Source organism: Pseudophryne corroboree, chromosome 3, assembly GCF_028390025.1.
Source record: "Pseudophryne corroboree isolate aPseCor3 chromosome 3, aPseCor3.hap2, whole genome shotgun sequence".
NCBI lineage: Eukaryota > Metazoa > Chordata > Amphibia > Anura > Myobatrachidae > Pseudophryne > Pseudophryne corroboree.
Window position 1 is genome coordinate 310,595,783 of NC_086446.1, and position 23,432 is coordinate 310,619,214.

The 23,432-nt window shown below is 46.4% G+C and overlaps 1 protein-coding gene across 2 annotated transcripts in view; it reads right to left on the reverse strand.

Moving 5' to 3' along the window:
- Positions 1-1,365: 1,365 nt before the first annotated feature.
- The window catches only part of RAB5C (RAB5C, member RAS oncogene family), a 75,156-nt gene continuing 53,089 nt past the window's right edge, over positions 1,366-23,432 (reverse strand). For both annotated transcript variants that reach the window (XM_063959423.1, XM_063959422.1), the window contains exons 3-6: positions 7,423-7,574; positions 6,395-6,517; positions 6,192-6,285; positions 1,366-3,400 (exon numbers count right to left, since the gene is read on the reverse strand). In XM_063959423.1, the coding sequence (XP_063815493.1) occupies positions 3,285-3,400; positions 6,192-6,285; positions 6,395-6,517; positions 7,423-7,574 (485 nt within the window). In that variant the 3' untranslated portion in view covers positions 1,366-3,284. The remainder of the gene's footprint in view (positions 3,401-6,191; positions 6,286-6,394; positions 6,518-7,422; positions 7,575-23,432) is intronic.

Sequence of the window (23,432 nt, forward strand, 5' to 3'; positions counted from 1 at the left end):
TGGAGCAAAGTGTATAATGTGCTCTGCCTGGCGCAATGTGTATAATAACGTGCTGTACCTGGAGCAAAGTGTATAATGTGCTCTGCCTGGCGCAATGTGTATAATAACGTGCTGTACCTGGAGCAAAGTGTATAATGTGCTCTGCCTGGCGCAAAGTGTATAATGTGCTCTGCCTGGCGCAATGTGTATAATAACGTGCTGTACCTGGAGCAAAGTGTATAATGTGCTCTGCCTGGCGCAATGTGTATAATAACGTGCTGTACCTGGAGCAAAGTGTATAACATGCTGTACCTGGAGCAAAGTGTATAACATGCTGTACCTGGAGCAAAGTGTATAACATGCTGTACCTGGAGCAAAGTGTATAAAGTGCTCTGTCGCAGTGTGTATAGGAGGTTTTACCTGGTGCAATGTGTATAAGCGGCACTACTGTGTGGTGTAATGTGAAGTGGCACTATTATGTGGTCACGACCCGTCCCCATGAAGCAACACCCCTAAAAAAAAATTGCCTGTGCTTTGCAGTCTGGTAGGTGGAGCACCAATTCACTATCTGCCAAAGGCCACCAAAATGTCTAGTTACACCTGTGGTGCAGGGTGTCCTGCATGCTACACAGCCCAGCAGCACTGTCACCCCATCACCTTCACCTTGCAACACTTTTGTAGTGTCCAAACAAGATTAATACGAACCTTCATTCCAATGGGACCCAGAAAAAGACCGGTAGGACCCCAATTTTTAGAAGTGAGGGGTCCCTGGGACCCACTTTTTTTTTGGCTCAGCGCGATCACTGAAGCCTGTATATGATCCGCATGTAAACGGAATCCCTGGAGCTCAGGCGCTCCCAGTACAAGAGGAGGGGGCCTCTGGAGGACCAGCAGTGACAGCCGCAGCACAGGGGTGAACTGCAGTGTGTTTTATGACCTCAGCGTGGCTTCCCTAGGCTACAGCATGTTAGTCTAATATATGAGCAGTGCTGTGCTGCTATTTTAAACCAACTGACTGGGATGGGATCTGAACCCAGGTCCCGTTGCTGCACCTACATATGCTACAGCATATCGCGCTATTAGGAGCTGCTGCGGAGGAGAAATAGAGCACTTGGCAGTGCCTGTTCTCCCCTGTGTGGTCTAGCCGCCATTTGTCCCTGCAGCCGAGGACTCGGGCTCCAAACCCAGCAGGGTTAGATAAAGTCAAGCTGATGCTGATGCCTTCACACGGCAACATAAGTTTATACATTTGTTTACGGCCTTAACCCTAGCGTGAACATAAATCTCATGGGTGGATTAAACTGATGAAACCTTTTATATGATAATTGGCAAAATGCAAACACGGTAGCAGGATCTATGGGTACAAAAAAGGAAGAAACAAAAGCATCTATTTGGTACGTACTGTATTATCAAGATATACTGATTGAGTACATATTGCAGAGAACATACAATACAAAATACAGAATATGAAGAAGAATTTGGAAAAAAAAGAAAGAAAAATGAAAAAAAGGTCCCTTCCCCTTAATACCTTATAATTTGTTATTTGGTCAAGTGATCGGGTTCAGAGACAGACACCTCAGACAGCCTTATACTTCAAACATCTGGTTCATAGCTCCCAAAAAAGATTCCTGGGAGAATAAAAGTGATTCATAACAGCATACATAACGTTAAAGGGTAATCCCACATTGCACACAGGTGGAAAAGTTAAGGTGACAGCCATTTCCTTTCGTACCTGTGCCCAAAAGCAGGGTTACATCTTGCCAATTATTTACAGCTCATCTGGAAACGTCTAAGAATAAAAGGCCTGCTGGTCAAGCAAGGAATGCACAAAAATAATTACTCTGGTTAGCAAATGTAATATTCAAAAGTCTGACAGAGGTGGCCATTTACTACACTTAATGCTTTCCTTTTGCCCTTGTGCAAAACATGGAAGATTACAACACATTATCCTTCCTGCTTAAAAAGATATGGCTATTTCATTATTATTTATTCCTTCCAATGAACAGTAGAAGACAGAACAGCAGAAAGACCTTGTTAAAATGCTTACAATTTGATAGTTAAAAATATGGCTAAACACTTCTAAAGAAAATGAATTCCTTCATATGTAGATACTTTGGAAGAACAGGATTTAGTGGCAAAAGTAGTTGACCATTTGGTGTGGAGCATCAGATTTTACTGTGGGGAAAATAAATTCCATGCGTGGATTACCAAAACCGTATTTGTACGAGTAATTGTTTATTTTCTAACCACTGCTTTATTGAAAGTGCTTTTATGGCTTTACAACAAACTTTAAGTTGGCAGCTATCATGATTAAAAATGACCAAAGAATATGAGCAGATGTTGCTACTAGAGATGAATAGCAATGCTGGTGAGTGAACACTCACTCCTTTAGAAAAATAGAACGTTGGTTAGCTTCCTGGCAGCCATATTGTATCCAAAGCGTTGTATAGATCCATCCTACTTTTTCAGAAAGGCCTTTGGATGAAAGTTTAACTTAAGAAAGGAATTCTGTATTAAGAGAATTAATAAAGAAATAAATCATACAATTTTTTTTTTATATATATCCATATACACTCCATATGTATACGCATGTTAATGTACACAGCAGTCTGTCCTTACAATATACTGTTTAAGAATGATTTCATGAACAAGGAGCTCATCAGAATCTGTTTAGAAGCAAAAATGTATCAAAGCTTTAGAAATTAAGAATCCTCCCTCTCTCACCAGCCACCATAACCACTAACATGGAGGAGGGAGAAGAGGGGTGAAAGGAAGCAAGTTAATCGGATAGAGAGAGATTTTATATATATATATATATATATATATATATATATATATATATATATATATATATATATATATATATATATATATATATATATATATATATATATATATATATATATATATAAATCATTTTTATTTAAAAAAAAAATGACTTAAGACTTAAAAATTGAATTAGTATTTATACAAGGAACAAAGTGCAGGTGGAATGAGATCTTCGTCAGGACGCTGATCAATTAGAAACTGGAGTGGTAGAGTGGATGATAAAATAGAAATTCATAGCGTCCGTCTTACCCCTTTAGAACCAGGGTGGTTATTCTGATTCTGTGGGGACTAAGCAGAATTCGTAATTCGTTTTAAAGTGGATTTCCAGTCTCATCTCTTTGTTGTCGGTATATTTTTTGGATTTCAATTTTTTTTTTAAATTAGTAAATTTCTATGTTTTGGTCCCTCTCTTCCCACCGCCAGGTGGAGAGAGAGATGAGGGAGGAGATGGTGGTGAGGTTGGGATTGTACACAACTTAGTTGCTGCAGCACTGGCTCCTAGCAGGGGGGTTATTTTCTTGGAGGTCCACCCCCCTATTTCTTCCAGGGGCACCTTGTGCGCTTTGGGGCTCATTCTTCGGCAGTTTCTTGGCTGGAGATTGAAGAAGAGAAAAATAATTTGAGAGCGACTGCAGCAACCTCACAGAGAACAATATAAAACATAGCACTATAACCAGAGCCCATTTTGGCAGGTCTATACTATATGTGCTTATAAGATTAGCTTTTAATGTTTCAACAATGCAGACTATAAATAATGCTAGATGTAAAGCAAATATTTGGCTGATAAATTACTATTTGTTTCAATATTGCAACACCAGAAATATCTCTTGCAACGGCTTCTGTAAGTACTAGTAATTGCTCTATGACTATATAAACTTTTAAAAATGTGGTAATTAGGGGAGGTAACCTACAGTGATATTACAGCTCTGCTTGTAAATGATTGGGGATAAAGGGCCCCGTACACTACTGCGACATGTCCATCTGACATGTCGCAGGTGATCACCCTGGGAGCCTCCCGGGCGGCAGGATCGTCCTAGATACATCGTATGCTGTCCTTTTGCATACGATATATCTTGGGCGATCCCAGCCATGTCTGCGGGGTCCGACATATCACGGGTGCAGCACGTTCAATTTTGAGGATCTGATCAGATGCTAACGGGGCCGCGCATTGGATTGGATACACAGCATAAATGCCCGATTTCACCCAATATATCGGCCCGAATTGGGCTGAAATCGGGCATAATTATTCTAGTGTATGGGGCCCTTAAGAACTACATGTGCAATCATGCATGGCAGTATCTCTCCCCTGTGACCACAGCAGCTAGTGCTTGAACGCTTGCATAGAAGCAAATTGCTGCAGAATAGGCAAGAGAACTAAATGGAGTCAACAGTGGGAAAGTACAGGTCAAGACGGTAGATCAGTGAGACAGGCAAACTCATGAGACAATACATCAATGCTGGATTCCCAAAGCAGCAAACAAGCACAAGAGGGGGGGTTCAAGTAGGTCAGGAAAAGATACTACTTTTTGAATAAAGCCCAAGAGTATCATATGATAAAAATGTATGTTTTCATGAAAATCAATAAGGATAAAAAGCATATCTACAGTAGCTCATAATAGGAGTGTTCCATAAAGCGGTTGTCCACTTTTGGATATCCCCAGAACTTTAGACAACACCCACACCCCTATACCAAGACAAAGGGGCTATTAACTTTTGGAAAACCATCGGCTACAACCAAATGAAAAAGTGCCCCAGGATCAAACCATGGTAATATATCTTTACCAGCCATGGAAGTAACCTCGTTTTGTTCAGTATTGCAGCAGTTTCATCATAAAAGGCCTCTTCAAGCAGTCATATTTATGAACAATAAAACAACTAGTTTAGAGACTGGTACCAGAGTCCCCGGTCTCCAAGAAGAACATAAGTTATCCTTCGACAAGTTCTGCAGAGAGGTCACATACAGGACACAGAGGGTGCTATTCAAATAATATATCACTCCTAATCTCCTTTCTAAAGTGATCCCCGTTATCGCGCCCATAGTAATCAGGTTTAGCGCCTCCGTAACGTGGGGGTAGCGAGCTAAAATGATAACACGCCCGTTAGCAGAAACAGAACGGGTGTGGAAAGGGATGAAAAGAATTGAATACCACCCACTGGCCAGCTATTTTGTTACCAAAAATCGTGTGCGGTATAGAATATCTACAATGTCTAGGTCGACAGTCATTAGGTCGACCCCATATGGTCAAAACACATTAGGTCGACCCCATACGGTCGATATGCATTAGGTCCACACTGACAAAAGGTCGATACACGAAAATGTAAAAACAACTGATTTTTTGTGGGTCGTTTTCACTGTCACAGCACTGGAAACCTCAATTAGTGTACTGCATCCCCTTGCATGGCTCACTTCGCTCGCCATGTGGCAAGGATACTAGCCCTAAGCGTAGTGAACATGGATGGTAAAGTATGAAAAAGATAGAATAAATGCAAAAAAACTCTTAAAAAGTTGTCATGTTCACAATTTGAGCCTGTCGACCTAGACATTGTCTGTCTATACATTTGACCCCCCAAAATCAAGTCACGCCTATGGCCATAAAATGTTTTATATAAACACACTTATATGAAATAATGTCTGGTGATAACGTCCAAGTCTATCTGCTACACGAACCCTCATCTTAAACATTAACTTTAATACCCAAACCTCTCCCTTACCATAACCCCTAACGCTAATATCTTAACTCAAACTGCTAAACCAACCCTAATATCCTATCCCTAATACCCTATCCTCTAAACTTACCCTAATACAAACCACTAGACCAACCCTCAATACCATAACCCTGAAGGGCAGACTAGATGGGCCATTTGGTTCTTATCTGCCATCAAATGATATGTTTTTCTTTACACTGTTGAATTAAAAAATAACAAGATTTTTTTTATCTTTAAAATCAAAGCGATCTACAGATGTGTCCTCATGTACCCATCTCTTTGTGCCAAATAGTATACTGGGTACTGAGGATCATTATTTTTGGCACAAAGGAATTGGTATAAAGTCACTGATTAAGCATAATGTTGCATGGCAAGGGTCACTTGGATCGAACACATGTTTTTTTGCTGGACTGTTACTTTTTGAATCAACTTTGCCACTTTTCCCTCAATCTTTGGCCTTCGTTCTAGTGTACTAGGTACTTTGGATTAGTATTTTGGCGCAGTTAAGTAGCAAAGTCCGTGGGGCAATAAATGGAGCTATTTGGAGCAATTTGAGGATAAGTTTATGTGGACATATCTTTACATGTCTTTCCATGGGTAACATTACCTCCCTTCTATCTTTATTCCTCTTTCCTCTACTCCCATTTACCCATCTTAGGCCCAGGAGTAAACCTTACCTATGGCCATAAAGATTTCATTCACATTCATGGCGGTTTTAGCAGAGGTTTCCATGAAGAGCAGACTATTGTCATCGGCATACGCTTGAGCTTCCTGCAAACAAGTTACAGAAAGTATGAAAAGAAAACCTGCACTGTTTTCTCAGTGTGTAGAAATGCATGACAGTGCTGTTTGCTGCCTGTGGCAGTCTAACCAAGCTCACCTGGAAATCTACAGCTCTCTTGTTGGAGAGGTCAGCCTTGTTTCCAGACAAGGCAATTACAATGTTTGGACTCGCCTGCCTCTGAAGTTCTTTCACCCAGTTTTTTGCTCTTGTGAATGTTTCCTACAGTAAGGAAGGCATAGAAAATAAGTCACATAAAACCGCTTTCATTAAATAGTCATAAAGTGGGCTTGAGACCATATTAAATAACGGTGATAGGGTCAGAATTTACAGCACAACTCAGCACGTGAAGTATTTTTCTCAAGTCATTTTGTTAAACTAATGCTATAAAAGTGCCGCAAATGACCTGAGGTTGGCACATGGTTTGAAATAGAGGGGGTTCTCTCCTTTTCAGCTTATATCAGTATACACTCGGGCCCAGCCAATGGCAGAATAATTATGTGTGAATATAGAATGGGGCAGTAGTTAATGGGTGTTCATGGTACAGGCAACAGAGGTGGCTGCATGAGAAACATACTTCTATTTAACAATCAAGCCCAAAACTGACAGGTTACCAGTCATACTGATTTTGGAAAGTTACCCATTGTCTTTCTATAAACAAGCTGTCTTTCTAATACCCCTATCACACCGACACCTCTGAACATGGGTTTTTGGCACATGAACACGCATAACCCGTTTTCATGTACGGTGTGAAAGGGTGCCAGGGTTGAACTAGTGTTCAACCCGGCTCAATGTGCGATGTGAACGGGAGCCGGGTCGATGCGACCCGTTTCCCTTTTACTCTCTATGTACAGGTGGCACTTGGAGATCATGTGATCTCCAAGCGCCGCCCCCGCCACCGCTGACATCCGCAACCCGGCAATATGCCGGGGCTGCTGACTGCAGTGTGAAAGGCACCTAAGGTGCTCCCGTGTCAGGCTACCGGGTGCGACCCGCCTCAGGCGGTGTGAAAGGGGTATTACAGATACCATACACATGGCACAAGAACTTAACTGCATCATCCTAACCATAACACTGCAAACCTATACACAAATATGTTTTCCTAAAATAAAAAATAAAAAACATACTGTGTTGGTGATGTCATAGACAACGATGGCTGCTTGGGCTCCTCTGTAGTACATAGGGGCCAAGCTATGGTATCTCTCCTGTCCTGCAGTATCCCAGATCTCAAATTTCACCGTGGTGTCGTCCAAACATACTGTCTGTGTTAGGAAAGCAGCTGAGGACATAACAGATATTACTTTTCTTCAGAACAAAGACATTACAAGCATCAGAAAAACAGAGCAATGTGTATTAATTTAGTCACATTTTGATATCATCCTATGGGGGACACTGGACCTAGGGGCAGATTTATTAAGCCTGGTGAAGTGATAAAGTGGAAGATGATAATGCACCAGTCAGTCAGCTCCTGTCATTTGTCAAACCCAGCCTGTAACATGGAAGTTAGGATCTGATTGGCTGGTACTTTATCACCTTCCACTTTATCACTTCACCGAGCTTAATAAATCTGCTCCCTAGTCTCTTATAGGTTGCTGCAAAAGCCTTGAATTCCTCTCTTCTATATTGCACTCCCCTTAAGCTGGGTACACACTGGCAGATATATCTGCAGATGGTGGTTGTTCATACACACAGAAAGATGCACCAATATATCTTAAAGATATATCTGCTGTTCAATCGATCTGCAGCTATATATGCAGATGGAGATTGTTCATACACACTGAAAGATGCACTAATATATCTGCACATATATTGGTCATCTGCTGTGTCGCACAGCAGATGCAATATAGCTGTGAAAGACGTCTTTAACAAACATATTGCTTGTACACACCTGCAGATCAGCAAGAGATATATTGGACAACCAACTGATTGGCCAATATATCTGCCAGTGTGTACCCAGCATTACTCTGCTCTGTAGGGAGTAACTGAAGAAATAGAGCCTCCATAAAAAGATAGTCTGATGTAGAGCAGCCTGACAGAGCCCTATGTCAGCTACACCATCTATTCCAGTGTTGTTACAAACATTGCTATGACCACAGATATTCAGAGTTCAACACAGGAGTCTATTTAAGGTGGGTTTTCTATTTTTTTTTTTGCAGGAAACAAATTTCTTCAAGGACGATCTACAATGCTAAACTCTCCCAATGGGGATGGGGTGGATGTCAGAATAAAGAACATAAAGTAATATTGTAACTAAATTCTAAACACAGCTCAAATACACATGAAAATCTAGAAGTCATGCTTCGGATGCACTATGAGATCACTCCTCAATTCTCATGAAAACCTACTTTTCTTCAATCATTTATGAAGCACCAGCATATTCTATTGTACTTTACAAATGGGAACAATAGACTAAGAGGGCCCTGTTTGCAAGCATACAATCTACTTTAGAATGTAAGCTCTCACGAGTAGGGCCCTCTTTCCTCATGTGCTTATCCTTTTTCTTACTGTAATAATCTTCAACTGCACCAAATCCAGCAGTCTTCTGCCACCTGATACTTATTCCAGTGTCATCTGCTGATGTAGTAATGTTTATTTACTCTGTACTTGTCCTGTATTGTCTTCAACTGTAAGTTGCTGTTTTCCTGTTTTGATTATTTGTGTATGTACTCTGTAATTGGGCACTGCGGAACCCTTGTGTTGCCATATAAATAAAGGATAATAATAATAACAACAACAGAGAAAAAATATTTGAAAAAGGATAAGTGCTACTACATATTGCAAATTGATCCAACCAGATAGCAAAGGTAAAAAGGTTCTACGTGAGCTATATGATCCAATCACACAGCAATACTGACTTGGGGTCACAAATAGAAACATACAAGTTTTGTGTGGATTGTGTAGAGGGGAGGTAATTAACGTTTTCAAGTTTGGACGTTAGAGAAAAGTCTTGTGGTGTGAGGGAGGCCATTCAACATAAAGGAGCAGGTAATGAGTGTGGATAAGAGACTGCAGAACGCACGGGACAAGCTGGGAGATATTATGAAATAAGCTAAGATGTATGTTGGTGTAGTTTTGGCGATAGACTTGAATGTAAGCAGAATAATTTTTTACTACATTTGGTGAAACACAAGCAAATAATGCTAAAAAGACTGAAAGCATGGAGCTGCAGTCACAGCAGAAGAATGTTTTGCAAGGATCATCAGTTGAACTGCAGTATTCAAAATAGAGAGCAGGCGGTGAAGAAAGTCTGTTTATGGGATGATCAGTAAAAACGAGATTTATGGTAAGAACTTACATTTGTTAAATCTCTTTCTGCGAGGTACACTGGGCTCCACAAGTATTGGACAATGGGGTGTAGAGTAGGACCTTGATCCGAGGCACCAACAGGGTCAAAGCTTTGACTGTTCCCAGAATACACAGCGCCGCCTCCTCTATAACCCCGCCTCCCTGCACAGGAGCTCAGTTTTTAGTTAACCAGCCCAATGCAGTAGCAGGAAAAGAGACGACAACGGTTAGTAGCCACAGACACCACACTCTCACGACAAGAGAAGCGTCAGCGGCTAATGCCATACCAACCCGAAGAAGCTAAGTGCGTCAGGGTGGGCGCCTTGTGGAGCCCAGTGTACCTCGCAGAAAGAGATTTAACAAAGGTAAGTTCTTACCATAAATCTCGTTTTCTGCTGCGGGGTACACTGGGCTCCACAAGGATTGGACAATGGGGATGTCCTAAAGCAGTTCCTTATGGGAGGGGATGCACTGTAGCGGGCACAAGAACCCGGCGTCCAAAGGAAGCATCCTGGGAAGCGGCAGTATCGAAGGCATAGAACCTTATGAACGTGTTCCCCGAGGACAACGTAGCCGCCTTGCACAATTGATCAAGGGTCGCACCACGTTGGGCCGCCCAAGAAGGTCCAACAGACTGAGTAGAATGGGCCGTGATGTGAGCAGGAGCTGACAGACCAGCCCTCACATAAGCAGGTGCAATCACCATTCTAATCCATCTGGCCAGGGTTTGCTTGTGAGCAGGCCAGCCACGTTTGTGAAATCCAAACAAAACAAAGAGAGAATCAGATTTTCGAATAGAAGCAGTTCTCTTCACATAGATACGGAGTACCACATCCAAAGACCGCTCTTTGGGAGACAAATCAGGAGAGACAAAGGCCGGAACCACAATCTCCTGATTAAGGTGGAACGAAGTAACCACCTTAGGCAAATATCCGGGACGAGTCCTTAGAACCGCCCGGTCACGGTGAAAAATCGGATATGGGGAGCTACAAGACAAGGTACCCAGATCCGACACTCTTCTAGCAGAGGCAATAGCCAGCAAGAACACCACCTTAAGGGAAAGTCACTTAAGGTCAGATGAACCCAGGAGTTCAAACGGAGGCTCCTGCAACGCCTCCAAAACCACCGACAAGTCCCAAGGAGCCACAGGCTGGACATAGGGAGGTTGGATACGCAACACACCCTGAGTGAAAGAATGATCATCAGGTAAAGTCGCAATTTTTCTCTGAAACCACACCGACAAGGCAGAAATATGAACCTTGAGGGAGGCCAGACGCGGGGCTGCAGCTTCATGCATTGATCAATTCATAACTAAACTCCACTATTTATTATATGCTAAGCTATATGATATCAGTAATGCTAGAGACAGTGCACCTACAACACCTCCCTTTTTTCTTCTCTAAATCTAGGCCCTGCTGCAGAAAAGCCAAAAGTTTGGCTGTACTAAACTTGGAAGCGTCATAATTATTAGATGCGCACCAAACAAAGTAGGAATGCCAGACCCTATGGTAAATCCGAGCAGAAGCCGGTTTCCGGGCCCGCAACATAGTTTTAATGACCTCTTCAGAAAACCCCTTAGCCCTCAAGACGGAGGCTTCAAGAGCCACGCCTTCAAAGACAGCCGAGCTAGGTCCTGGTAGACACAGGGGCCCTGAACGAGGAGGTCTGGGCGTTGTGGAAGTAGAAGTGGACGCTCTGACGATAGGCCTTGCAGGTCTGAGAACCAGTGCCGTCTGGGCCATGCCAGAGCTATGAGAAGCAGATTTCCTTTTTCTTGCTTGAACTTCCGAATTACCCTGGGCAGGAGTGACACAGGAGGGAACACGTACGGCAGCCAAAACCTCCACGGCACCGCCAGCGCATCCACGAATGCCGCTTGAGGATCCCTTGTCCTTGCTCCGAAGACCGGAACCTTGTGATTGTGTCGAGACGCCATCAGATCTACATCTGGAACACCCCACTTTTCCACTAGGAGTTGAAACACTTCTGGATGGAGGCCCCACTCGCCGGCATGCACGTCCTGTCGACTGAGAAAGTCTGCTTCCCAATTCAGGACTCCCAGAATGAATATTGCCGATATGACCGGTAGATGGCGTTCCGCCCAACGTAGAATCCGTGAGACTTCCTTCATTGCCAAACGGCTTCGAGTGCCGCCTTGATGATTTATGTAAGCCACTGTGGTGACGTTGTCCGACTGTACTTGAACAGGACGGTTCTGAATTAAATGCTGGGCCAGGTTCAACGCATTGAAGACAGCCCGCAATTCCAGAATGTTGATCGAGAGGAGAGATTCCTCCTTGGTCCACCGACCCTGAAGGGAGTGTTGCTCCAGCACCGCGCCCCAACCTCTTACACTGGCATCTGTCAACAGGACCCAGTTGGATATCCAGAACGGACGGCCCCTGCACAATTGTTGGTCCCGGAGCCATCAAAATAGCGATAGACGGACCTCCGGAGTCAATGAGATAATTTGAGACCTGATCCGGTGAGGTAGGCCGTCCCACTTGGCTAGAATCAGCCTCTGGAGGGGGAGAGAATGGAATTGAGCATACTCCACCATGTCGAATGCAGAGACCATGAGGCCCAGCACCTGCATCGCCGAATGTATCGACACTTGCGGACGAGAAAGGAAGCAACGAATCCTGTCCTGAAGCTTCAGGACTTTCTCCTGAGACAAGAACAACCGCTGGTTGTAAGTGTCCGATAGCGCTCCCACGTGCACCATGCTCTGAGCAGGGACCAGGGAGGATTTCTTCCAGTTGATGAGCCACCCGTGGGCATGTAGAAACCGGACCGTAATATCCAGATGACTTAGGAGAAGTTCTTGGGAATTTGCCAGGATTAACAAGTCGTCCAGGTACGGCAGTATCCTGACCCCTTTACGGCGGAGTACCACAGTCATCACCGCCATTACTTTGGTGAAGACTCGCGGAGCCATTGTTAAACCAAAAGGTAACGCCCAAAACTGGTAATAGAGGTTGCAAATAGCAAACCTCAGGTATTGCTGATGTGACGCTGCTATAGGAATATGCAGGTAAGCATCCTGTATGTCCAGGGAGACCATGTAGTCCCCAGTTTCCAAGGCCAGAACTATATAGAGCGAAGGGTTTCCATACGGAACTTGGAAACCTTCACAAACCTGTTCAATGCCTTGAGGTTGAGAATGGGCCGGGAGGACCCATTCGGTTTCGGGACTAGATACAGCGGAGAATAGTACCCCCGGCCCCTCTGAGCAAGAGGCACCTGTACTACAACTCCTGTATCCAGCAGGGTCTGTACCACCGAATGCAGAGTGTTTGCCTTTGTCTGGTCCGACAGGACGTCTGTCAAAATCGATGAGGGGGTTGGTTTTTGAAGGCTATGGCATAACCTCGAGTGACGACTTCCTGTACCCAGGCATCTGAAGTGGTCTTCAACCATTCCTGGGTATACCCTAGAAGCCGGCCCCCCACCCTGGGATCCCCCATGGGGAGGCCCGCCGCATCATGCGGCAGTCTTGTCGGTCTTGGAAGCTGGCTGACGGGCAGCCCAGGCTCTTTTGGGCTTCGGCTTACCAGGTTTGGAAGTGCGGGCCTGCTTGTGGTACGCCTGACCTTTTGCTTTACCTGAAGGACGAAAGGGACGAAAGGACGTACCTTTAGCCTTCGACACAGAAGGAGCGGTACTTGGCAGACAGGCAGTTTTGGCAGTAGCCAAGTCAGCCACTATCTTATTTAAGTCCTCCCCAAACAGAATATCTCCTACCTCCAGGGTTTTTCTAGAATCCAGATCCACAGACCAGTATCTCAGCCACAGCATCCAGCGAGCCAGGACTGACGTAGTAGAGGCCTTGGCTGCTAGGATATCGGCATCAGAAGCTGCCTCTTTAATATAGCGAGAAGCTGTGACAATATATGGCAAGCATTGTCTAGCATGGTCAGAGGAGATTTCAGCTTCTAATTCCAAGGCCCATGCTTCAATAGCCTCAGCAGCCCATATAGCTGCAATAGTGGGCCTTTGTGCAGCACCCGTGAGGGTGTAAATCGCTTTCAGACAACCCTCCACACGCTTATCCGTAGGCTCTTTTAGAGACGCGACAGTAGTGACAGGCTGAGCTGAGGAAACCACCATCCTAGCCACATGCGAGTCCACTGGAGGAGGTGTTTCCCAATTCTTAGACAGCTCTAGCGCGAGGGGATAGCGAGCCAGCATCTTCTTTTGAGGCCCAAACTTCGTACCCAGGTTTTCCCAGGGTTCCTGACGTATATCCACTAGGTGGTCAGAGTGAGGTAAAACTTGTTTAACCACCTTCTGACGCTTGAACCTATCTGGTTTCTTAGGAGGGACAGATGGCTCAGGATCATCCGTAATCTGTAGAATTAACTTAATAGCCTCCAAAAGATCAGGAACATCCACATGTGAACTACCCTACCCATCAGCCGTATCCGAGTCAGAACCTGTGGGGTCAGTGTACGTGCCGTCTTCATCAGACGAGGTGTCAGTGACAGCAGTGGATTGTGAGGAGACAAGCGCTCGCTTAGAGGACCCCTTGGACTTAGGCGAGCGATGGTCAGAATTTTTAGTAGTCAGGGACTGGTTCAACTTTTTTATTTGAGCAGATAAATCGTCCGCCCACGGCGGGTTAGCTGCAGGGACCACGTACGGTTGTACTGGCATTGGGGGTCCCATAGGGGGTGTTAGTTTATGAACTAGCGTACGCAGAAGCGTGGAAAAAGCGGCCCACGGTGGATCAGTATGTGCGTCCGTTGCCACAGTCCCATTGGGGAGCAAGGAGCCCCCAGAACCATAGCCCACAGCTGCTATATTCTCTTCATATGGGTCTGTGGCTTCAGCAACACCGGCAGTGTGTTCAGCCCCAGAACCGTTACCCTCAGAAGCAGACATGATATAACTTGCAGTATGAGGTAACACAGTACAATTATCAGCAGCACTATACCTCTAAACCCAAACCCCTGCGCAGTGTAGTCAGCACTAGCAGAGATAAAGGAGAGATATGGTGACTAAATCACAGAGAAAAATACGTAATACAGTATATCTTTGTGAAAATCCTATATTAGATAAAACCTGACGCACCAAGCCCCCTCAGGTTATAGAATATAGGGATAGCAAGTTGAGTGAAAGACACGAGATGGACAACACTCAGCTATCAAATGCACACACAGAAAGTCACAGTTTGTACAATGCAGAGGTTATTACTGACAATAATACTGCACTGGACTAGCTTACACAGCTAAATAACAGGAGATCTAACAGTACACAGTAAGAACTGGATGTATATCACAGGGTAATTGAACTATAAAACCCTGACTAAATGCACTCTTTCTTAACTATCACTGTCTAAAAAGGCAGGTAGAATACTTAAGTGTCATGTAAGGGCACAGCGCTGACAACCAGGCGGCTTTACATAGGAGGATTTGCCCAAGAGTCCCAGGAACAGTGAGCTGAGGGATAATGGCGCCGCAGACACTGACAGGGAGTGAGGAAAAGACAGAGATGCAGCTCCAGGGCGGGAACACTTGCTAGAAATGGCGCCCTGGGGCTGGGGGAGAGGCTTCAGGTCTAAGCCTTATCCCCTCTGCTGGCAAAACCACCGGGTACTGTGGGCGATATAAGAATTGGTTTAGAGAGAAAACCTGACCTGCGCCCATTCCCTGGTGATCTAGTGGAACCGCCTGTACTGCCAGTGTCCACCGCGCGCGGCCCGCCGACCACTGACCGCGCCGGATCGCGATAAACACCGGGTACCGCAAGCGGGACCCACTTACCACCTCCCGAAGCGCGGCCACGCGATCCAGGAGAGCCCCAGCCGTGTGTGTCTAACATGAAGAAAACCGGAGCCTCCGCTGTAGGTACCCGGCAACCAGGGCTCGGGAGTGTACAGTGCCGCTGGGGAGAGCTGGAGCAGCAGCAGTGAATGTCTCCTGACATTTACCACCGCTGCTGCCCTTGAAGTCTTCACTTTTTTCTCACAAAAAAGCTCTTTTTAGGGCTGCCTGGAGCAGCCCTCCTGTTAAAGTGCCTGCTTACTGCAGCACCAACTTACAAAACTGAGCTCCTGTGCAGGGAGGCGGGGTTATAGAGGAGGTGGCACTGTGCATTCTGGGACCAGTCATAGCAACCTGTTGGTGCCTCGGATCAAGATCCTACTCTACACCCCATTGTCCAATCCTTGTGGAGCCCAGTGTACCCCGCAGTAGAAAATAGGATTTTAATACCTACCTGTAATTCCTTTTCTCGTAGTGGATACTGGGATCTGTACTTTAGTACCATGGGGTATAGATCGGGTCCACTGGAGCCTGGCACTTTAAAACCTTTAGTGTGTGTGTGTGTGTGTGTGTGCTGGCTCCTCCCCTCCTACCAGACTCCGTCCAGGAAACTGTGCCCGAGGAGACTGACATACAACAAGAGAAGAAAACAGGTACAACAGGGGTGAGGCACTAAGCAAACACACAACCATAACCGAAAGGAGGGCGCTAACCAGAATAGAGGATAGCAACACCAACCTTACCAGGATAGCACAACTATCCCAACAACAGAATGGGACCGCAACGGCGGGCCAACCAAAACACTTACTCAGGTAAGCAGGAATCGTAGCACTGAGGCGGGCGCCCAGTATCCACTACGGACTACGAGAAAAGGAATTACTGGTAGGTATTAAAAGCCTATTTTCTCTTACGACCTAGTGGATACCGGGGTTCTGTACTTTAGTACCATGGGGAAGTTCCAAAGCTCCCAAACAGGTGGGAGAGTGCTGAGACCCCTGTAAAACCGCCTGACCAAACTGAAGGTCATCCTTGACCAAGGTTTCGAATCTACAGAACTTAACAAAAGTGTTCGAACCAGACCAAGTAGCAGCTTGGCACAACTGTAAGGCCGAGACACCCTGGGCAGCCACCCAGGAAGAGCCCACAGACCTCGTCGAGTGGGCCTGAATAGATGTCGGCAAAAGCAACCTGAGCCAACGAGCAATTGATTGCTTAAAAGCCGGACGAGCAATCTTGGTGGCAATCTTGGTGGCATCATAAAGGACAAATAGCTAATCAGATTTCCGAATAACGAGCAGTCCGCTTGACATAAATCTTCAGAGCCCTGATTACCTCTAAGGACTTTGGACCAAAGGAAGCGTCAGACAACACCAGAACCATAATGGGTTGATTCACATGAAAAGCTGAAACCACTTTTGGCAAAAGCTGAGGTCGGGTCCTGAGTTCCGACCTGTCCATGAAAAAATAAGATTTTACTTACCGGTAAATCTATTTCTCGTAGTCCGTAGAGGATGCTGGGGACTCCGTAAGGACCATGGGGACAGACGGGCTCCGCAGGAGACATGGGCACTTTAAGAAAGAATTTAGTTCCTGGCTCCTCCCTCTATGCCCCTCCTCCAGACCTCATTTAGAGAAACTGTGCCCAGAGGAGACTGACAGTACAAGGAAAGGATTTTGGTAATCCAGGGCAAGATTCATACCAGTCACACAGTATAACTTGCGACAACAACCCAGTTAACAGTAAGACAAATAACATAGCATCAGTTCATGCCCGATGCAACAATAACGTAACCCTTGTTGAAGCAATAACTATATACAAGTATTGCAGAAGAAGTCCGCACTTGGGACGGGCGCCCAGCATCCTCTACGGACTACGAGAAATAGATTTACCGGTAAGTAAAATCTTATTTTCTCTAACGTCCTAGAGGATGCTGGGGACTCCGTAAGGACCATGGGGATTATACCAAAGCTCCCAAACGGGCGGGAGAGTGCGGATGACTCTGCAGCACTGATTGAGCAAACATGAGGTCCTCCTCAGCCAGGGTATCAAACTTATAGAATTTTGCAAAGGTGTTTGAACCCGACCAAGTAGCAGCTCGACACAGCTGTAGTGCCGAGACCCCTCGGGCAGCCACCCAAGAAGAGCCCACTTTCCTAGTGGAATTGGCCTTGACCGATTTAGGCAACGGCAATCCTGCCGTAGAATGCGCCAGCTGAATCGTGTTACAGATCCAGCGAGCAATAGTCTGCTTTGAAGCAGGGCCGCCAAGCTTGTTGGCTGCATACAGAACAAACAGTGCTTTTGTTTTCCGGACTCTAGCCGTCCTGGCTACATACATTTTCAAAGCCCTGACCACATCAAGGGACTCAGAATCCTCTAAGTCCTGTGTAGCCACAGGCACCACAATAGGTTGGTTCATATGAAAGGATGAAACCACTTTTGGCAGGAACGGAGGACGTGTCCGCAATTCCGCTCTATCCATATGGAAAACCAAATAGGGGCTTTTATGTGACAAAGCCGCTAATTCCGACACTCGCCTAGCCGAAGCCAGGGCTAATAACATGACCACCTTCCACGTGAGATATTTCAACTACACCGTCTTAAGTGGTTCGTCATCGTCTTGACCACCACCCGCTGAAGATACAATTTTTGTATTGCATTTAACACTATCTCCCTCTCTAGGGGGGAAGCTGGTAGGGCCGATTTGAAATACCGGCGAGGAGGCACCTATTCGAATTCCAGCTTGTAAGCCTGAGACACAATTTCTATTGCCCAGGGATCCACCTGGGAGTGAACCCACATGTGGCGGAAATTCCGAAGACGCGCCCCCACTGGGCCCGGCTCCGCCAGTGGAGCCCCAGCGTCATGCGGTGGATTTTGCAGAGGCCGGGGAGGACTTCTGTTCCTGGGAACTAGCTGTATTGTGCAGCTTCTTTCCTCTGCCCCTACCTCTGGCAAGAAAGGACGCACCTTGGACTTTCTTGTTTCATTGTGAACGAAAGGACTGCATTTGATAATGCGGTGATCTCTTAGGCTGTGAGGGAACATAAGGCAAAAAATTTGACTTTCCAGCTGTAGCTGTGGAGACCAGGTCCGAGAGACCTTCTCCGAACAATTCCTCACCCCTGTAAGGTAAAACCTCCATATGCCTTTTTGAGTCGGCATCGCCTGTCCATTGCCGAGTCCACAGGACCCTTCTGGCAGAGATCGACAGTGTTTATTCTAGAACCCAGTACACTGTCTCTTTGAGCATCTCTCATATAAAGGACAGCGTCTTTAATATGCCCCAGGGTCAATAAAACAGTATCCTTATCTAGGGTATCAATCTCCTCTGATAACGTATCTGTCCATGCCGCCACCGCACTACAGACCCAGGCCGACGCGATTGCTGGTCTGAGTAAGGTACCTGAATGTGTATAAATGGACTTCAGGGTACCCTCCTGTTTGCGATCAGCAGCATCTTTGAGGGTAGCCGTATCCTGGGACGGCAGGGCTACCTTTTTGGATAAGCGTGTTAAAGCTTTGTCCACCCTAGGAGAGGATTCCCATCGTAACCTATCCGTTGGCGGGAAAGGATACGCCATAAGAATCCGTTTGGAAATCTGCAGATTTTATCTGGAGATTCCCAAGCTTTTTCACATAACTCATTCAGTTCGTGTGAGGGGGGAAAAGTTACCTCAGGTTTCTTTCCCTTATACATATACACCCTCGTGTCAGGGACAGGGGTTTCCTCTGTGATGTGCAAAACATCCTTTATCGCTATAATCATATATCGAAGGGATTTAGCCAATTTTGGCTGTAACTTTGCATCATCGTAATAGACACTGGAGTCAGAATCCATGTCAGTATCTGTGTCAACAATTTGGGATAGTGGGCGCTTATGAGACCCTGACGGTCCCTGCGACATAGGATCAGGCACGGGTTGAGACCCTGACTGTCCCAATGCATCAGCTTTGTCTAATCTTTTATGCAAGGAATTAACATTATCATTTAAAACCTTCCACATATCCATCCAATCAGGTGTCGGCACCTTCGGCGGAGACACCACATTCATTTGTTCCCGCTCCTCTCCCACATAGCCTTCCTCATCAGACATGTCGACACAAGCGTACCGACACACCACCCATACAGGGAATGTCCTTTCTGAAGACAGTTCCCCCACGAGGCCCTTTGGAGAGACAGAGAGTATGCCAGCACACACCGCAGCGCTATATAACCCAGGAATAACACAGTAACTTAATGTTAACCCAGTAGCTGCTGTTTATATCTTTTTTTGCGCCTAATTATGTGCCCCCCCCCTCTCTTTTCAACCCTCTTCTACCGTGTATCAGCAGGGGAGAGCCTGGGGAGCTTCCTCTCAGCGGTTCTGTGGAGAAAAAAATGGCGCTGGTGAGTGCTGAGGGAGAAGCCCCGCCCCCTCGGTGGCAGGCTTCTGTCCCGCTTAAATTGTAATTTTTGGGGGCGGGGGCTCTTACATATATACAGTGCCCAGCTGTATATATGTGGTCTTTTGCCAATATGAGGTCCCAAATGCTGCCCAGGGCGCGTGCCCCCCTCCCCTCCCCCCCTGCGCCCTTACAGTGACCGGAGTATGTGAGATGTGTGGAGCAATGGCGCACAGCTGCAGTGCTGTGCGTTACCTCTAGTGAAGATCACGAAGTCTTCTGCCGCCTGTGAAGTCTTCTTTGCTTCTCATACTCACCCAGCTTCTGTCTTCCGGCTCTGCGAGGGGGACGACGGCGCGGCTCTGGGACGGACGGCGAGGGTGAGATCCTGCGTACCGATCCCTCTGGAGCCAATGGTGTCCAGTAGCCTAAGAAGCAGGACCTAGCTTCAGAGAGAAGAGCTGCTTCTCTCCCCTCAGTCCCACGATGCAGGGAGTCTGTTGCCAGCAGAGCTCCCTGAAAATAAAAAACCTAACAAAATATTTTCTTACAGCAAACTCAGGAGAGCTCACTGAAAAGCACCCAGCTCCTCTGGGCACAGTATCAAACTGAGGTCTGGAGGAGGGGCATAGAGGGAGGAGCCAGTGCACACCAGGAACTAAATTCTTTCTTAAAGTGCCCATGTCTCCTGCGGAGCCCGTCTATCCCCATGGTCCTTACGGAGTCCCCAGCATCCTCTAGGACGTTAGAGAAAAATCAAATAAGGGCTCTTACAGGATAAGGCCCCCAATTCAGAGACACGTCTGGCAGATGCCAATGCTAATAACATCACCGTCTCCCAGGTGAGAAATTTCAACTCCACCCTATGTAAGGGTTCAAACCAGTCTGATTGGGAGGTACGAATGGTGGTTGCATATGAAGAACTCCTTTTGAGAAAGTTTGTACTTCTGGCAACATGGCAAGTTGTTTCTTGAAGAAAATAGACAGCGCCGCAGTCTGGACTTTAATGGAGCCCAAACGTAGGCCCATATCCACTCCCGCTTGCAGGAAAAGTAGAAAACAACCAATTCCAAATTCCAAGGGAGAAACCCTTCTATTTTCACACCAGGAAACATACTTTTTCCAGATACAAAGATATTGTTTTGACGTAACCATCTTCCTGGCCTGGACCATGGTGGAAATAACCCAGGAGGGAAGACCCTTTCTTGCTAGAATCTCCCTCTCAACTTCCAAGCCATCAAACGTAGCCGCTGTAAGTCTGGATGAACGGTCCTTGTTGAAGAAGATCCTTTTGGAGCGGCAGAGGCCAAGGATCCTCCAGAGCCAAAGTTAGGAGGTCTGAGTACCACGCGCGTCGAGGCCAATTCGGGGCAATTGGAACTGCTTGAACGCTTTTCCTTCTTTGTCTTTTTAGAACCCTTGGGATTAGTGGTAGAGGAGGTAACAGGTACACAAACTGGAACGTCCAAGGTGTCACCCGCGCATCCACTGCTACTGCTGCGGATCCCTCGTTCTGGAACAGTAACGGCAAAAGCTTCTTGTTGAGATGAGAAGTCATCAGATCTATCTGCGGGACAGCCCCACCGGTGAATTAACTGTTGAAACACCTGGGGATGTAGGCACCATTCCACCAGATGGAGGTTGTGTCTGCTGAGGAAGTCCGCTTCCCAGTTGTCCTGGAATGAATATGGCTGAGATGGCCCTTGCGTTGGCCTCCGCCCAGATGAGTATTCTTGACACTTCTCGCATCGCCGCTCTGCTTCTTGTTCCCCCTTGTCGGTTTATGTACGTCACCGCCATGACGTTGTCCGATTGAACCTGGATCGTCTGATCCTCCAGGAGATGGGACGCTTGCAGAAGAGCATTGTAAATTGCCCCGAGTTCCAGGATGTTTATCGGCAAAGCCGATTGCTTAACTGGCTATATCCACTGGAACTGGGCCCCATGGGTCAAAGCCCCCAACCCCGGAGGCTGGCATTCGTCAGTAGTAGAATCCACAAGTGGATATTGAAATTCGTGCCTTCTACAAGGTGAGGAACTTGAAGCCACCATAATAGAGAAATCTGAGCTTTCGGAGATAAGGTCACTTCCTGATGCATGCGAAGGTGCGACTTCGACCACTTGTCCAGCAGATCCAGCTGAAATGGCTGGGCATGAAATCTGCCGTATTGAATTGTCTCGTAAACAGCCACCATCTAGCCCAGCAATCGGAAGCAAAGATGTATGGATACCTTGCGAGGACGGAGCACTGAGCGGACCATAAGCTGGATAGCCAAGGCCTTGTCTATTGGAAGAAACACCTTTTGAGACACTGTATCCAGTATCATTCCCAGGAACTGAAGACATTGGGTCGGTTCCAGGTGAGATTTCTGAAAATTCAGGATACACCAATGATCCGTAAGTAGGCGAGTCGTCGGATCGATACTGTGCAGTAGACACTCCCTGGACATAGCCTTTATCAGGAGATCGTCCAAGTAGGGGACTATGTTGACTCGCATCATGCGCAGTTGCAGCATCATCTCCGCCATGACCTTTGTGAAGACCCTTGGAGCTGTGGACAGGCCAAAGGGCAAATCCTGAAACTGGAAATGGTCGTCCAACATGGCGAACCTGAGGTAAGCCTGATGAGGGGGCCACATGGGAATGTGTAGGTAAGCATTCTTGACATCCAGCGATACCAGGAACTCCCCCTCCTCCAGACCGGACTCCACTGCCAGCAGGGATTCCATCTTGAATTTGAACACCCGTAGATACTGGTTTATAGACTTCAGGTTCAACATGGGTCGCACCGAGCCGTCTGCTTTTGGAACGACAAAAAAGACTAGAGTAAAAACCACGTAACTGAGAAGGTACTGGAACCACCACACCTGTCCGCAAAAGTTTTTGAATAGTCTCTTGCCAGGTAACTTTTGCTGCGGGTAAAACTGGCAAGCCTGATTTGAAAAATCTGTGAGGAGGAAATGCTTGAAATTCCAGCCGGTATCCCTGGGAAATGAGCACCCACCTGGAAGTCACCGTGCTGCTGGAGCCAACCATCATGCAGAAGGCTTAGCGGCAGGGGAACCGTTGGTCTGGTCCATGGAGGCAGCAGTTGCAGGTTTACGGGACTTACCACGAGATCCTCTGGGAGTGGTGGAGTCACCTCGGCGCCCGCCTCTTAACCTTGCCACACGAAAGTACTGCAAGGATGGTCCTGTGTACGAACGTCTAGCAGGTGGCGCAGCAGATGGCAGGTAGGTAGACTTACCTGCCGTTGCCTGGGAAATCCATTAATTTGTCGCCAAACAAGGCATCACCTGTAAAGGGAAGATTTTCTACACCCTTTTTGGAATCAGCATCCGCTGACCATTGATGTAACCACAGAGCTCTGCGTGCCAAAATAGCCATAGCAGCAGTGCGGCCATTTACCTTACAAAATTCTTTTATAGCTTTGCGCAAAGTTTGCAGCATCCTGTATATGTTGCAGCAGAGTAATGACCTCACTCCAGGACAGAGAGTCTAAACCAGGCATTCCCAACCTCGGTCCTCAAGGCACACTAACAGTCCTGGTTTTAGTGATATCCAGGCTTGAACACAGGTGACTTAATTGGTAGCTCAGTTATGTTGATTTAACCATTTGTGCTGAAGCCTGGATATCACTAAAACCTGCACTGTTGGTGTGCCTTGAGGGTCACGGTTGGAAATGCCTGGTCTAAACCATC